This window comes from Jaculus jaculus, chromosome X (genome assembly GCF_020740685.1).
Source record: "Jaculus jaculus isolate mJacJac1 chromosome X, mJacJac1.mat.Y.cur, whole genome shotgun sequence".
Lineage (NCBI taxonomy): Eukaryota > Metazoa > Chordata > Mammalia > Rodentia > Dipodidae > Jaculus > Jaculus jaculus.
The window spans coordinates 109,399,259-109,415,875 of NC_059125.1; the positions used below are offsets into that span (position 1 = coordinate 109,399,259).

The window sequence follows — 16,617 nt, forward strand, 5'->3', positions numbered from 1 at the left end:
AATGAAGCAACTTCAATGAAAAGACAAGTGACTTAGTTCTTTTTATTTGTTTTTTTATTTGCATATGTACATGTCTGGACATGTCGGAGCTTTTGGCCACTGCAAATATACTACAGAAGCATGCAACACTTTTGCATTCGCTCTTAATTGAGTAGCCGGAAATAGAATCCAGGCCAGAAGGCTTTGTAACAAGTGTCTTTTAAGTGCTCAACCACCTCCCCAGCTCTTGATTTGATTCTCGGTAGTCGAGAATTTGAAGCCAAGCCATATATTTATATTAACAGAGGTTGACGAATAATAGATGATTACAAATTATTATCTCTTCCATCTAAATACAAATTGCTTCAAGGTACTTTGCAAACCTGAGGTATGGTGTAGAATGATACATATTATATTATACAAATTTGGACTTGGAGTTAGAAAGCTTGGGTTATATTTTTCACAAGTATTTGGTTTTCTTGTGATTGGTTCTTCACCTTCCAAGTGACATTGTTGTGAGGAAAAAATGGGGTGAGAAAAATGATAAAATAATGTACTCTTGGCAGCATGTTATTCAATCTGTGTAACAACTCTGGGAAGTAGGTAGGTGGGCCAAGATTTTAGTCACTTCTTTGCCATGGCATGATGGGGATACAATTCTCTTTAGCTCTACAATGACGAAGAAGACACGTAATCATGGGCCTATTTTATGTTCTAAGGAAGCCTGCACATTTTGTTCAAGTGGTACTCACTAGATTTAAATTTTTCTTTTCACATGAAACTGAAGCAGTCAGAACTCTGTAGAGTAACCTGAATCTTCTGTAGACTAACATGTGACAGGTACTTCCAGTTGAATGTTAGTCTGGCTATGAAAACACATGCTCATTATACTATCAATTCGCAGCCTTGTGGTTTGATTTCATTATGCTTTTTAAGTTGTTATGAATTCAGAGAAAAAGTTTCACTTATTCAAGTTCAAGAAAAATACATTATAAAAACAATATATCTGAGAAAATTGGCACTAATATTTCCCTGTGTGCAAAAAGTACAAAATCATAGAGCAAGCAAGTGGTAGTTATTTGTAGGTATACATTTGTTGTAAATTCAAACAAAGGATTTACAAAATCACATGCCCAAGACTAATTTTAGGATACTCTAAATTTAAACTGTTTTCTAAAAGCTTCTGTAACATTTTAGCTTAATTTGAAAATGTTTATAGACCTCACCCCTAAGTCCATATATTTTGTAATGCAAATCATCCAAAGTAATAAAGAATCCAGACATTCTAGTAAGTAAATCCACTTACATATAATGAAATATTATACACAAATCAAAGATACACAATGAATTCTCTTTATCCAAACATTTCAAGTCATGAATTCATAAAATCAATACTCAGTCATTTATTTGCTAATGCAAAAACACTTAAAATACCAAATAAGGCAATTTGTAGTAGAAGACATACTATTTCAAATTCTTTCCGTTTCCATTTCATATGGTAAAGCAACAGATTAAACTAAACTAGAAGTTCCAGTCATCCAAACCACAAAAGTATTGCATCAAGATTTTACAGTGACTTTCATATATAGGCTCTCCACATGTCCCTTATGTCTAAGATGCCAGGAAATGTGTAACCTCTTGTCGATAGGAACAACCCACTTCAGGATTGTTTCTCGTGGAAAAAGGAAGTTTCTTTTGCATTGCTTTTAGACCTAATTGGTTACAAGATAAACCAAAGGCCATTGCACAATGCTGAAGTGCCTTTTACATGTGAAAAGTCTAAAGCTATTGTTTAAATCGACCATTTATTTTAAAATGTAGGTGAACTAGAAAGCATATACTTCATAGTTTTATCTTCAATGATCTAGAAACATTTCCCATAGACCACAAGAAAGATTAACTATGAATATTTATGCAAATTCATAGTATTACACATTTTTATAGTCTAGATTAGTACAAACAAATCTACCACAGATTATTAAAATGGAGGTACATCATTTATTTTGTAAAAAAAAAAAAAAAGATGAGGTTTGAGAGAAGAAGCAAAGAAAACCCTTGTGTAAGACATATAAAACACATACCAACATACGAAACATATAAAAACAACTTGTACCTCAGATGAGACTGGAGACTGTGGTGACATATTAGCATTATCACTGTCTTGCTAAAATATAAAAATAACATGAAGAATGAAATTAAGATACAAAATGATGATTTCAACATATAAAATGAAAACCAAAAACAACTTTAAATCACATGTCAAAGGAGGAATAGGAAAGATTCAATCTGGCATCTTGCTAACTTCTAGTTCAGTCTGTGAGCCACCAGAACAAGTGCCCTCTGGGAGTTTGTTAGACATCAACAATCTCAGACCCTGAGTAATAATGAACTGCATTCTATATAGGATGGCCTAGGGATTCTTGAATATTTCAAAGTTGAGAAGTATACTATTTACACACCATAGCTAAGATGCACAAATGAAGGCTTGCAAAAAGTTTATCACCCCAAATAAGCTTTATCTGGAAGATTATGTATAGTGATGTTAGCATATAAAGAGTTACAAAGAATTTTTGCATAAGTTTTACTTTTATTTATTTGAGAAAAAGAGAGAGAGAGAGGGAGATAATGGGCACATCAGGGCCTCCAGCCACTGTAAACAAACTCCAGATGTGCCACCTTGTGCATCCGGCTTACATGGGTCCTGGGAAATCTAACCTGGGACCTTGGGCTTTGCAGGCAAGTGTCTGAACTGTTAAGCTATCTCTCCAGCCAAAAATATATTTTATTTATTTATTTATGAGAGAGAATGTGCATGTGCCAGGGCCTCCAGCCACTGCAAATGAACTCCAGATGCATGCGCCACCTTGTGCATTTGGCTTACATGGGTCCTGGAAAGTTGAAATGGCATCTTTGGCTTCGTGGGCAAATGCCTTAAGTGCTAAGCCATCTCTCCAGCCCTGAGTTACAAAGAATTTGATCAAGGAAAAAAAGTGATTCAATTGAACAAAATTATGTTCCATAATTCTGGAATAACTATTCTGCCAACCAAATATAAATCTTGACATTTATGTATATATATACCATATAGAACACTTATTAAACAAATGATTATTGGGTACCTACTCTAGGTCAGACATTATTCTAAGAGCCAGGTGCAGTAAAATTTGGTACAAAAACATCATCCTTTAAGAATCTCTCACTCTGGAGGGAGAAGAGAGTCCTATGACTGGCAAAGCAATATTCATAGTCTAGGCATAACACTATCATTATGAGGCACAAACAGAGTCTATAGAAGATGTCAGCAGCAGTTAAAAATGCTGAGTCAAGTTTCCTGACAAAGTAAAACCTAGTTAAAGCTAGGTACAGCTGTGGCACACAACTGTAGGCAGGAATATTTCCTGAGCCCAAGAAATCGATGCCACTCTGGGCAACGTAGTGAAGTCTTGTCTCATTAAAAACAAAACAGTCAAACAAACAAACAAAACAAAACAAAAAAATTGATTAAGTGAGTATTAGGAGACACAGAGAGAAGCCAAGCTGAACCTGTAGCTCCACTAATTTTCACTGAAAAAGGAGCATTCTAAGATGAGAAATTGAGAAGACTCAAGAAATAAATGAGGTACAAAAGGAAACCACTAGAGAAGCTCTGCATTCCTAGAAGGCAAGGGAGATGAAAGGAGGGCATGTTTCCAGCTCAGGCTGATGTGACTTTGAGGGCCTTGATAAAAGAAAAGTAATTTATGTTGAAAATGTAACTTTGTTATTAATAATTTTTTATCAATATTTGACCACTGATCATAATCCCTTCCCACAGCTTTTATGGCCAAAAACTGTGCTTTGCTAGTTACAGGAAGAATCTGAAAGGTGCTGAGCAAAGTTACAGCCAGAGTCTTTTGAAACAGTTGTTCCTATCACAGCGAGGAGAACGGACTAGAGAACAAGGGAAAATAAGGAAGATGCTACAGTGATCCAGGCAAGAAATAATGAGGACCTATTCCAGGGCAGTAACAGTGGAAAGGTGTGGGTGTATGCAAAATACTTCCATACCCCAAAATAAAATAAATTATCAAATCAGTATGTATTGGTGATGGGCTAGATACTGACGCAGGCAGGATGAAGATGATTATGGGGGGCAGAGACAGCAGACAAGGTGAACCTCTGGTTTTCTGTAAAAGTAAATATTTTACTGTTTGTGGATCATTTTATATCTGTGGCAACTACTCAACTCTGCAATTTATTGCCAAAGCAGCCATAGGTAAAAGAAATTTAGATGTTTTCAATAAAACTTTACTCACTAACAAAGCAAATAGGCAACATTTGGCTCTGGGGCAATCAATCATCTTCTGTTTTAGCTATATTGGAGATGACAAATCTATTAAATACTTATCAGCCTCAGTTGAACATCAAACTCAAATGGGAAACTTTAAACATCTCATTGTCTAGGCCACACCATGTCATATCACACACCAATTAAATTTCAGTATCTGGAAGTGAAACTCAGACTCAGTTAAAAATTTTTAGAAGGTGATTTCTATGTGAAACTAAGGTTGAAGACCACTACATCAAATGAAAAAAGTATGTTTAAAAGCAAAAATGATTTTAAAAGAGTATGCTAAAGTCCATGGGAGGTGACTGAGATACATCCTGTAGAGATTCTATGCATGTAGTAAGATGTATCCATCTTAAGACTACAAAAAGCTAAGTTCTAGGGTGAAATATGACTAGAGAAATAAAACTGAGGCAACAGCAGCAACACAGGCTTTATTTATCAAAAACAAGAGAACTCATAAAACGACCGTAGAGGCCATGCAGTGAGTCATTACCTAAGGAGCAATGAGATGCAAGGGATAAGCCAACATCTTGCAAATGTAACACAATCAAAGCTAATGACATGTAGACTGGAATTACCTGAGGTAAATATTCCCAAACACACCTACACAAAACATGCCAGTCATACTTAGCCATAGAGAGTAACAGTGAAAAGATGGCATAACTCCATCACTGTAAATACTATAGGAAAGGACATGAAAAGATATCAGTATTTTGTTGAAAAAAGGTAAGTCACCTAGTGCAATTCATTATTTCCATGTTTAATTTTAATTCCCAAATTAAAGGTGTTTATAGAAGCCATGCAAAGTACTAATCATCAACTATCAATTTTCATGACTCAAAAATATACAAAACTCAGGTATTTGTAGTGATGAAAATGTTTCATTTCAACAATGCTAGACCATTGTACAGATTAACCTGGTGTAAAAGAAAAACTTAAAGTCACATGTCTACATCTAATTTAAACATTGTAAATGCTGCACAGCTGCACAGAACTTGTGGAAGGAGTTAAAATCTTAGCTACACAATATAAATATTAATCGACACTTCGACATGGATGGTAGAGGAGGGCAAAATTTAAAAATTGTCACTAAAATAGAAGAGGGACCAGTTGGAAAGAAGGAGTTAAGTGTACGGGAAGAAGAGGAGGGGCACAAAAGGAAGTACTGGTGGTGTTATCATCAAATTATATGATGTTCATGTACTAACATTGCCAATAAGGGCATTTCTAATAACAGGCTGATTTAGGATGATAAAAACAGGAAAAACTAAGAAACTTAAGGTCATGAGTTCTAGATCCAAGACAAATGATAAATTTCTAGACCTATTGGAAACTGAGTTCTAAAGTACATGTAGAAACTGCATGATTAAACTATGTGACAATGATTAGATATTATTACTGGTGAGAAAAGCTTATGCCTTAAATCAATAACAAAGAAAATGAAACATGTACTCTCAATAAACCAACTAACTATTACAAGTAAACATTACAAGTAATAAATATTACCCTCTTTTCTCACCTCATCATTTTCATTGCCGCTTGAACTCTTCCTTGCGGATTTATACTGAAAAATATTTAAAATACATACTTTATTTTTCTTTGAATATGTGAATTCTCTATTCATAAACTGTGTGTGAGGTTTACACAGAGTTTGAAACTGTTATTAAATCACCTGCTGTCAAACTTCAATATATGGCCAGTTTCGTCCCACCAGTCACAAATATAATGATTTTTTATGTGCCAGATACTACTGCAAGTACTTTAAATATTTCAAGTAATATTTCCTTCGTAAGCCAGACATATTTTCTGTTTGTTCAGGTTTGCAACCTGGGGGCTATATCAGAGTCCTCCTTTTTCTTAATTCATTATATCTACCTGGTCATCAAGTCAAGTCTTTCTGGAATCTCTTAAACTTAAGTCTTGTGAGGAATGACTTACAAATTCCACCCTATCCTAGGCCTCGTTTTCTCACCTGGTTTGTAAACCCACTACCTAAGAAAATAGTTGTTTTAATTTTAATCAAATCTTGAGGTTCAGTGTTGGGTTGCAAGAATAACACTGGAAAAGCCCTGGGTTTAATTATCAGCAAAACAAAACAAAAATCTACTGATTTCAGGTTTAAAAGAACACTGCATCAAATGAATTTGATGATTATGCAAGACTGTGTGAGTTAAGGAATTATCAGAACCTGGAGAACTAGAAATGATAAATTTGATCTAAATGATAGCAAAGGATACAGCTGAGACAGGAAATCACAGATGATGGTAGTGCTAGGTTTCCAAAAACACTAGACAAAATATAGTACCATAGAGGTCACTCTATGACCTTTTCCTACCCTCCATTGTTCAACTACCTTTCTCCCCCAAAGTGGGTCCCAGAAACCAAATTACTCTCCCTTATAGGAAGCCATAAGAGCTAGAAAATTCAATTTCCTTCCCTCCCTTCTTCAGATTTTATTTATTTATTTATTCATTCATTCATTTATTTATTTATTGGTTTTTTGAGGTAGGGTCTCACTCTGGTCCAGGCTGACCTGGAATTAACTCTGTAGTCTCTGGGGGGGGCTTGAATTCATGGCGATCCTCCTACCTCTGCCTCCCGAGTGCTGGGATTAAAGGTGTGCGCCACCACGCCTGGCTCCTTCTTCAGATTTTTAGATGGCAGGAAGATGTAAGTCATATAGAAGCACAACAAGGTCTAAACAGACAGACCTTGCTGAGTGCCCTCCAGTATAACCATCAGATCATTGCTCATTTGGTCCAACCATATTTAGGAACAATGATCCACTTCTCTCATCAGGCACTGCATGAAAATATAGTTTCCCCTGGCCTTTAAGTCTTCACTTCCAAAAACTCCTGTGTCACATCAAATTGTGACTCCATTTTCAGCTTTTCTTGGATGAATTTGTTTTGGGTTATAAACGTCTCAACCATAACCCTTGTAATAGGAGAGAAACACTCATTTTTTTTCATATAATGAAAGTCTGAGCAAATTTAGATAGTGAAAACTCAAGGAACAGAAAGGAAATGGAAGAGTGAGTGCTTAATTGAAAGCAAAGACATCCAGTCAAGAACTTAGATGATAGAAATATATGAAAGGTTACTCAATTACAGTTTTAGTTTAAAGTTAGATATAGGTTTACACTCCTGAACATATCAAAAAGTCTAAAAACCTAATTATGTGCATCATTTTGAAAACAATCCATAGGTATTTTTTAAAACTATGTATTTTTTAAAACTTTTTTAAAATTTTTGTTTATTTATTTGAGAGTGACAGACAGACAGAGAAAGAGGCAGAGAGAAAGAGAGAGAGAAAAAAATGGGCATGCCAGAGCCTCCAGCCACTACAAACGAACTCCAGATGCATTGCCACCTTGTGCATCTGGCTAACATGGGTCCTGGGCAATCGAGCCTCGAACCAGGGTCCTTAGGCTTCACAGGCAAGCGCTTAACCACTAAGCCATCTCTCTAGCCCCTATAAGTCTATTTCTTTGCTAATTCAACTCACCTACACTCAATTGCTATTAGGATGAATTACTAAAGTTTTATTACCTCTGAATTCAAATACTGTAATAAAGGTCTGGTTTACAAATAAGAGAAGCAAAAAGGAAAGTTCAAATGTGAAGCTTATAGTAATTCCCTAGGAAGCAATTTACTTGTTAAAAACTTTGTCTGAGAGCAAACCAGGTTATTTTACATACCTTAGTCTAGTATAAAATACGTAATGGTCACAGAAAATACGTAATATATTTTCTTTGGGCTTAACCCTCTGTTACAGTCCAGTTCGCATTGCTGATAGAAATCACCCAACCAAGAGCAGCTTCTGGGAAAAAGAGATTTATTTTGGCTTACAGGCCCAAGGGGAAGCTCCACGATGGCAGGGGAAGATGATGGCATGAGCAGAGGGTGGACATCACCACCTGGCCAACATAAGGTGGGACACAGCAACAGGAGGGTGTGCCAAACACTGGCATGGGGAAACTGGCTATAAAGCCCATTAGCCCGCCCCCAACAATACACTCCATCCAGGAGGCATTAATTCCCAAATATCCATCAGCTGGGGAGCTAGCATTCACAACACCTAAGTTTATGGGGGACTCCTGAATCAAACCACCACATTCCGCCCCTGGCCCCCATAAACTGATATCCATACATGATGTAAAATACAATGCATTCAGTCTGACTTTAAAAGTCCCCATAGTTTTTATCAATCCAAATGATGTTCATACATCTCCATAGTCCAAGATCTTTTAACTGAGCCATAATACCAAAAAATAACCTCAAAAATCCCATAATGGCACAGAATAAATATTCACACTGCAATAGATGGCATTGGGCATAGCAAAGAAACATTCAACCAATACAAGATTTAAACAACCATAGAAAACATCAAACTCTGTAGCTTCAAGTCCAACAACTCTAGCCAGTGACAAATCTTCAAGTCCAATAATTCTAACCAGCAACAAGTCTCTGTCATTCCAATTCCGCCCCTCCAGCTAGGCTACTCACAGTCCTGGAAAACTTCATCGGGCCAGCAGCTCCTCGGCAGCCATCTCATGGTCCCAGCATCTCCACTGGGTCTCCACTGCAAGCCATGATTCATCCTCATGGCCCCATGGGGTCTCTATGCAGGCAACCAGCAAACCCGCTTCACACTGCCCATGGCCATTTCCAAAACACAAGACCATGTTGCAAGCTCAATGACCCTCTTTCCAGCATTTCTTATATTCCATGATACCAGGTAGGGTGCCAATTTGTTAATCCCGGGGGGAATAAAGTAGACTTTAAGAACAGGACACTCCTTGAGCACTCAGGCCCCTTCAAAAGAGTCTACATTCTTACTTTTGACCCAGCACAGGTCAGCTAGCCCAGTCTCAAAGGTTGTAATCTTTTAGTTGCAGCTGAACAGGCAACAGTTCACCCAAAGATTTTTCTTTCTGTGCCATATCCCTCTGCTCACACCAGTTCATTCCTATGCAAAGCAACCCTGCACAACTTCTCAGGACATGGGCACAAGAGCAAGCTTCTCACACAGACTGCTAGCCCAGTCTAAACAAAGCTCTTTCTCACTGTCATAAGCCAAACCTCACAGTCCATAGTTCTTATTGCATTCAGGTCTTGCAGCTCAGACCAGGATAGTCCATCAAGCTGTACTTACAGCACTGCAAGGCATCTCTTAAGCCAAAGTTTCAAATCCTCCCACATTCCTCTTGAAAATCAGCTCCAAAAGGCCAAAGCCACACAGTCGGGTGTCTAGCAGCAATCCCACTCCTCAGTACCACTTTACTGTTACAGTCCAGTTTGCATTGCTGATAGAAATCACCCAACCAAGAGCAGCTTCTGGGAAAAAGAGATTTATTTTGGCTTACAGGCTCAAGGGGAAGCTCCACGATGGCAGGGGAAGACGATGGCATAAGCAGAGGGTGGACATCACCACCTGGCCAACATAAGGTGGGACACAGCAACAGGAGGGTGTGCCAAACACTGGCATGGGGAAACTGGCTATAAAGCCTATTAGCCTGCCCCCAACAATACACTCCATCCAGGAGGCATTAATTCCCAAATATCCATCAGCTGGGGAACTAGCATTCACAACACCTAAGTTTATGGGGGACACCTGAATCAAACCACCACACCCTTAAAAACAAAAATATTAAGCCAGGCATGGGGGTACATGCCTTTAATCCCAGCATTCAGGAGGCAGAGGTAGGAGGTCATCATGAGTTCAAGGCCACATGAGACTACATAGTGAATTCCAGGTCAGCTGGGACTAGAGTGAAACCCTACCTCGAAAAAGCAAACAAAAGGAAAAAAAAAAGCACCGAATTACTGTATATTTTAAGAATCCCAATGTATCTCAAAAGTAATGAGATATATTTGAAAATATATATGGCAGATAAGTAAATCAAATGCTATTTAGTGGTAAATGGGTGTAGTTATTCTACCATCTTTCAAAATTCTTTATTTAGAAATCCAATCAGTAAATGCTTTTAATAATCCATATGTTGTGATTCTTACAAAAATCAATGCTATTAAGTTAACATTTAGCATTAGCAATTAAAACGTTAGATTTTCCAAATTTGCTAGGTATCTTACAAAATGGTATCAACAAATTTCTGTAGAAGATATTTAATAAACAATGCATTTCTGGGGGTACTTTGAAATCAACAATAGAGTAGGGATCTTTCCTAGTATATAAGTTCTGAGGCTATATGGACACTAAGTTATATACTAGAGTAGTAATCTACACAATAGTGGCCTGGAAATGTAATAGATAATATAACTCTGTTCTGATTTACTTCTGTGAATTAACCTGATCCAACTACTACTCCTGCTCAGGTAATCTTGCTCTTATGTTAAAACATCTTTTACTTACTTAATATCAGGAGTTTACTTGAAAAAAATATTTTTCAAAATTGCTCTTGGCAATTAAGGAGGAAAAATGAAATACTGAATTTCATACTAATTTTCTCTCTCCCTCTCTCTTTCTCTCTCTCTTTCTCTCTCACACACACACACATACACACACACTCATTCATTCATGTTAACAGTACATATACAATATAATAGCATTATGAATAATTTACCAGAGGAAACTTTGGTTTGGTGGTTTAAATGCACTTGAATCAATTGCACAAAATGTCTCTGTGTTGTTAAACATAACCAAAGCTAAAGAATCCATGACTGCTCAGTGAAATTTTGAAATAGAACTCCATAGTACCACATGCTGCTATTTAATGAGCTAGAGGTCTATATTAAGTTCCATAATATTCCCTATAAATACCTCTTTTCATTATCAAGAGTCAACTATTTAAGAAAATTTGGGGGCTTTGTCTTTTAAAGAAACCAAAAACTGGTGTTATTCATGAAAATATTAAGGATATGGAATTATAGTTCTGACTTAAGAATATACTTAAGTAGTATCTCAGTACCTCAATTTTGTGTTTTTCTTTCCTTTTTCTATATTTGGATTTTTGATGCTGGCGATTGAGATCAAAGTCTTGAACATGTTAAATATGTTCTGTTATCAACCCCAGCACCATTTAATTTTATATTTTCTTGACATAAAAAAAATTGACATATTCAATTTCTCTGCAACGTCCTAACACTGACATCTTCTGACTACCAAGGAGAACTACACATCCCCTTAAAGCATTTCCCAGTGACTTTAACAAGTACAAAAGAAATTAGCCTTTATTGAGTAATGAGTATGTAATGGGTACTTCAAATGTTATACTTTTTGAGCTTTTAGTAACGTTATAATATAATTGATATTGTAGAAAAATGTGTAAGCCATAAAATCCTCAGAATATTTAATGAGAAAATGATGCTACTAAACCAAAGAATGGTGTATTTGTTAAAGGGTCACTAAGGTCTCTAAATAAGAAGTCCACTTGAACGACTGCATTTTTTTTTTTGATACTAGCTCATGTATTGCAAGATGGTCTTAAACTCACTAGGTAGCCAAGTATGGCCACTTCCACTTCTCTTCCTGACTGCTGGAAAGATAGTTATGTATCACATATCTGGTTTTACGTGGTGCTGAGTATGGAACCCAGAGCTTTGTGCATGCTAGGCAAAACCTCTACGAACAGAACAACATCCCCAATCAAAAATACTTTTTAAAACAATTAAACTCTATTTATTTTAATGTTCACTAATTTGATATCAGACTATCAGTAAACAAAGAAGCGGCATAACACAGGCTCTCGGCTTTCAAATCGTAACTCTGTTGGTTAGGTAAGTAACCAAGAGCACACTACTTAGCCTCTCTGTGCCTTAATTTTTCTATCTGTAACAAAGAAATGACAAATATTGTACTTATGGTAAGAGTTCCTCTGAACATTAAATGGGCTGGTATTGGCAAAGCACTTGGGACAGTGCCTGGCATTTAGTAATTGCTATGCAAGTGCCTTGACAAATGGAAGTATGGCTTTATTACTCTTTCACATCACCAGTCATTCATCATCATGTTTTACTTATAAATAAATTTCATTCAGTACTTTGGTTCCAGGTTGCATAAATTAAAAGAGTAAACTTTTAAAAATATGCCAGAATGTAATCCTAGTGACTTTCATTATTAATGACCAGGGTACTGATTTGAATGTCCTTGCCCTTTTCCAGTGGATAAGGTGCTTTTCACTCAACTGGAATACCTGACTACAAAATCCCAGACCCCACTTAAAAGCCAAAGCCATGATGGGCTTCTATTATCCCAGGGAGATGAGAGGTAGACACACTTTTGTTTCCCATTCTCCTTCATATTGTCCAATTAACAAAAGGCTGGTAGTTAAAAGGTCCAAGTAGCTATTTGTAGAAGCTTAATCTTATCACGGATTTGCCAAAATATGCATTTTTGTTTTGGTAATATGATACTACTTCCAAACATATGTTACATTTCTGTATGTAGAAAGCAATCAATATAGATTGAGAACCTAATTTCTAACAAACAGAAAAAAATTATAAAAATAAATCCGGGGCTGGAGAGATGGTTTAGTGGTTAAGCTCTTGCCTGTGAAGCCTAAGGACCCCAGTTTGAAGCTCGATTCCCCAGGATCCAAGTAAGCCAGATGCATAAGGTGGTGCATATATCTGGAGTTCATTTGCAATGGCTGGAAGGCCTCACATGCCCATTCTCTCTTTATCTACCTGCCTCTTTCTCTCTCTGTCTGTCTGTCATTCTCAAATAAATTTTTTCAAAATCTTAATTAATAGCACTATAAAGTTGAAATTACCAATAACTTACCTAAACTATCTATTTAGATAAAATTATTGTTGTTATTGCATGAGAATTATGTCTTTGGAAACAAGACAACAAGATTTGTCATTAAGGGAGTAGGAGCAAATTTATATTGTTCATTTGAGTGAGATTCCAAGTATGAATTCTGAGTAATATTCAAAATGTTTTCCAAACTCAGATGACTGGGCTCTGCAAATACAGCAGAATTTAAAATGCAAACAGGTAATAATGCATAAAATACAAATAGACGATAATGCAATACTGGATTGGAGAGATGGCTCAGCAGCTAAGGTGCTTGCTATAAAGCCAAATGACCCAGGTTTGATTCCCCAGGACCCATGTAAGCCAGATGCACACAATGGTGCATGTATCTGGAATTCATTTGCAGTGGCTGGAGGCCCTGCTGTGCCCATTCTTTCTCTCTTTTTCAAAGATTAAAAAGAAATAATGCAATAATAATGTCAAGATATATTCAGTAAAATTTTATTAAAACACTAACAAGAGGGCTGGAGAAGTGGCTTAGCGGTTAAGGCACTTGCCTGGGAAGCCTAAGGACCCGGGTTCAATTCCCCAGTACCCACGTAACCCAGATGCACTAGGTGGTGCATGTTTCTGGAGCTTGTTTACAGTGGCTAGAGGGCCTGGTGTGCCCAATTTCTCTCTCTCTCTCTCTCTCTCTCTCTCTCTCTCTCTCTCTCTCTCAAATAAATAACTTTAATTTAATTTAAAAAACACTAACCAGAATTTGAGACAATTCATATATTCAGTGGTTTTACTTTAGCTAAAATAAAAGGACCCTCTTGAGAAATCTGCTAATATTATAGTAGAAAAAAATGGACCAAACTCTTCCCAATTATTTTAGACAGACATAAATAATATTACTTCAGAGTGACACAAGTAACATTAATTCATAGTGAAATAGCTAAATTTTAACTTAAAGTGTTTTTAACTATATATTAAAACAAATGGAAGAAAGTCTTTTTCTGAGCCAGGCCATCCATTGTGGTGCCATCCTATTATCTCAATACTTTGGAGGCTAATACAGTGAAGTCAAGGCAGCTTGGACTACATAGTATATGATAACCCTGTCAAAACTTGTTTTAATAGTTACAGTTAGTAGTGTAACATACAAATATTCATAAATGTTTTAAATTATTTGGTAAATTGTAATACATACTGATCTAGTCTTAATTAATTTGAACTACTGAAATATTGTGCCTACAATTACAGATAGGCTTAGCTATATACCATACATGTAGAAATTCAAAGTGAATACAGTTCATACATTTAACTAGACAGTTATATTTTAACTTAAAACAAAACTGATATAATCAAAATTAATAAGTACAAAAAATCTAAAATGTAAGAAAGTACCTTGAAATATTCTTTTCTTATCTGTTTGCTCCGTCTCCTTTCTTCATTTTGCCAAATTATAGGCTGAGATTCTGGCCACTGTTGCTCAAGTATTTGATCCTTCTGGTTTTCTAAGGGCTATAATGAGATAATTTCTTTTAACTAAGCAAATGTGAATCAAATCATGCATATACTATTAATTTCATTTCCTCTTACCTGCCATGTCAGGGGTGATAATGGTGAATTAACTTCATCTGTTAAAACACTAAAAAATTAAAGATGTTTTAATATGTCTTAAAATATTTAGAAAAATCCTTAAGATATACCTCATGAACATTATAAAGATGTGTTTTGAATCCAGCAATGCAAAGACTTTATCCTTGTCTATACTTCTTGGTCTGTTTTGTTTGGTTTGAGACTGATATTTTCAACGTAGCTCAGGCTGGCCTGGTACTCACTATGTAGCACAGCCTGGCCTCAGGGTCACAGCAATGCTTGTGTTTCAGCCTTCCAAGCAGTGGAATTATAGATAAGAGCCACCACATGCTTTAAACTAATAACACATAACCTAAAGATAACATAAGCATATTTACGTTCCATTAATATGCCTCCACAGGAAACATCCAAATGGGTTTATTTTATAAGAACCTGACATAAATGACTGCCCTAAGGTTTTTGCAGAGATATAAAATCAAAAGACAGGCATGATATTTACTATATGAAAATAATTTCCACAAACTTTTAAAAAATTGACTAACTATTTCTTATATCCAAATTCTAAAGGGCACAGAGAAGTAATTCCTTATTGCCTAGAATTAATGACAGTGAGTTTTAGTTCCTTCACTGTGACTCAACAGTGGCTGTGGAGGAAACTTTTTCCACCTGGTTTTGGGGATGAGATAAAGGAGATTAGGCAAACTGCTGTTCGATGGTAGAACTAAACAAGGGGTTCTACTGGGAAAAATATATAAACAAGTTGCCCCCTAGAGCTATAATTATGTAATACTTTTGTGGAACCGATGTAGAGTAAATAAGAAGAAAAAAAGACAAAGATTAAAGAAACAAATTTTCAAATATTGTAGAACACTTGATTACCAAATAGAAAAAAATAATTATTAGAAAATGTAAGATTACCAATCAAAGAAAAACATACAAAACATACCTTTGCACATAAGTCTCATTCCTAAGAGGACTATAAAGCATAAAATACCTAGGAAGAAGATTCACTTGTGCAACACATACATGATGAAATAAACATCTACATGAGCCCAGGTGTTGGAAACCAGCCTAGGCAGCACAATCAGACCTCATCTTAATTTTTAAATTGAGGGAAGAAAATTAATATAGGAATTAGTTGTGTGTGTGTGTGTGTGTGTGTGTGTGTGTGTGTGTGTGTGTGTGTGACTGTGCATGTGTAGTGTTACTGAATAATTGTGACATTCTTAGAAAGGCTAAATATTATCAGTATACCTTTTTAAACATGAAGTGAAATGGATTCATTTAAAAAAAAAACAATTAAATACTTCTTGGATTATTTTAGAATGTAAGAAGAGTTTCAAAGTCAAAAGATAAAATGACTAAGCAATGAAATAGCTGGGTGTGGTGGCTCACACCTGCAATCCCAGCACTAAGGAGGGTGAGGTAGGAAAATCAGCATGAGTTTGAGGCCAGTTTAGGCTACAGAGTGAATTCCAGGCTAGCATGGGCTACAAGAGTGACACTTTAATTCCTAAAACAAACAAGCAAAAAAGAAAAAAAAAAAAGAATAAGGTTATACAAATAAAGAGAAAACCAAGTCACTACCTAGTAACAAAGTATAGTGAATTAAATTATGAAAATAAAATAGCATTAACATCAGAATCTATAGATTATTCAGTAGAGCTAGAGACACCAAACGCAATAACATATGATAAAATGGAGTTTAAAATTACTATAGAAATGATGGATTTAACTATATATAAACAATTGATTACCTGTTATAAACTACAGAAAGTAAAAGCAATAGCTAAAGTGATAAACAGAAGGAAGGTAGAAAAAGAAGAAAACTGCCTCCATTCCTCATGTCATATCAAGTATCAAAATTTATTAATTAAATAATTTAATTTAAATATGAAAACAGATGAAATTTCTCATGAAAACTATGAGCAGCAGCCAGGCACAGTATCATGCACCTATAGTTTCACCTATCTGAGAGGTTGAGGCAGGAGGATCACTTG

General features: G+C 36.0%; 1 protein-coding gene and 1 non-coding gene across 6 annotated transcripts in view; both read right to left on the reverse strand.

The window, feature by feature from the left end:
* Lrch2 (leucine rich repeats and calponin homology domain containing 2) overlaps positions 1–16,617 on the reverse strand; it is a 136,702-nt gene that overhangs the window by 26,622 nt on the left and 93,463 nt on the right. For 3 of the 5 annotated variants that reach the window (XM_045140632.1, XM_045140630.1, XM_004659113.2), the window contains 4 exons: positions 14,618–14,666; positions 14,423–14,539; positions 5,829–5,873; positions 2,093–2,143 (listed from right to left, as the gene is read on the reverse strand). In XM_045140632.1, coding sequence (XP_044996567.1) covers positions 2,093–2,143; positions 5,829–5,873; positions 14,423–14,539; positions 14,618–14,666 — 262 coding nt within the window. The remainder of the gene's footprint in view (positions 1–2,092; positions 2,144–5,828; positions 5,874–14,422; positions 14,540–14,617; positions 14,667–16,617) is intronic. The other 2 variants (XM_004659114.2, XM_045140633.1) reach the window with 1 other exon arrangement.
* On the reverse strand, positions 1,606–1,734 carry LOC123456982. The gene has a single exon (XR_006634836.1). It is a non-coding gene; the product is annotated as a small nucleolar RNA SNORA35 (small nucleolar RNA).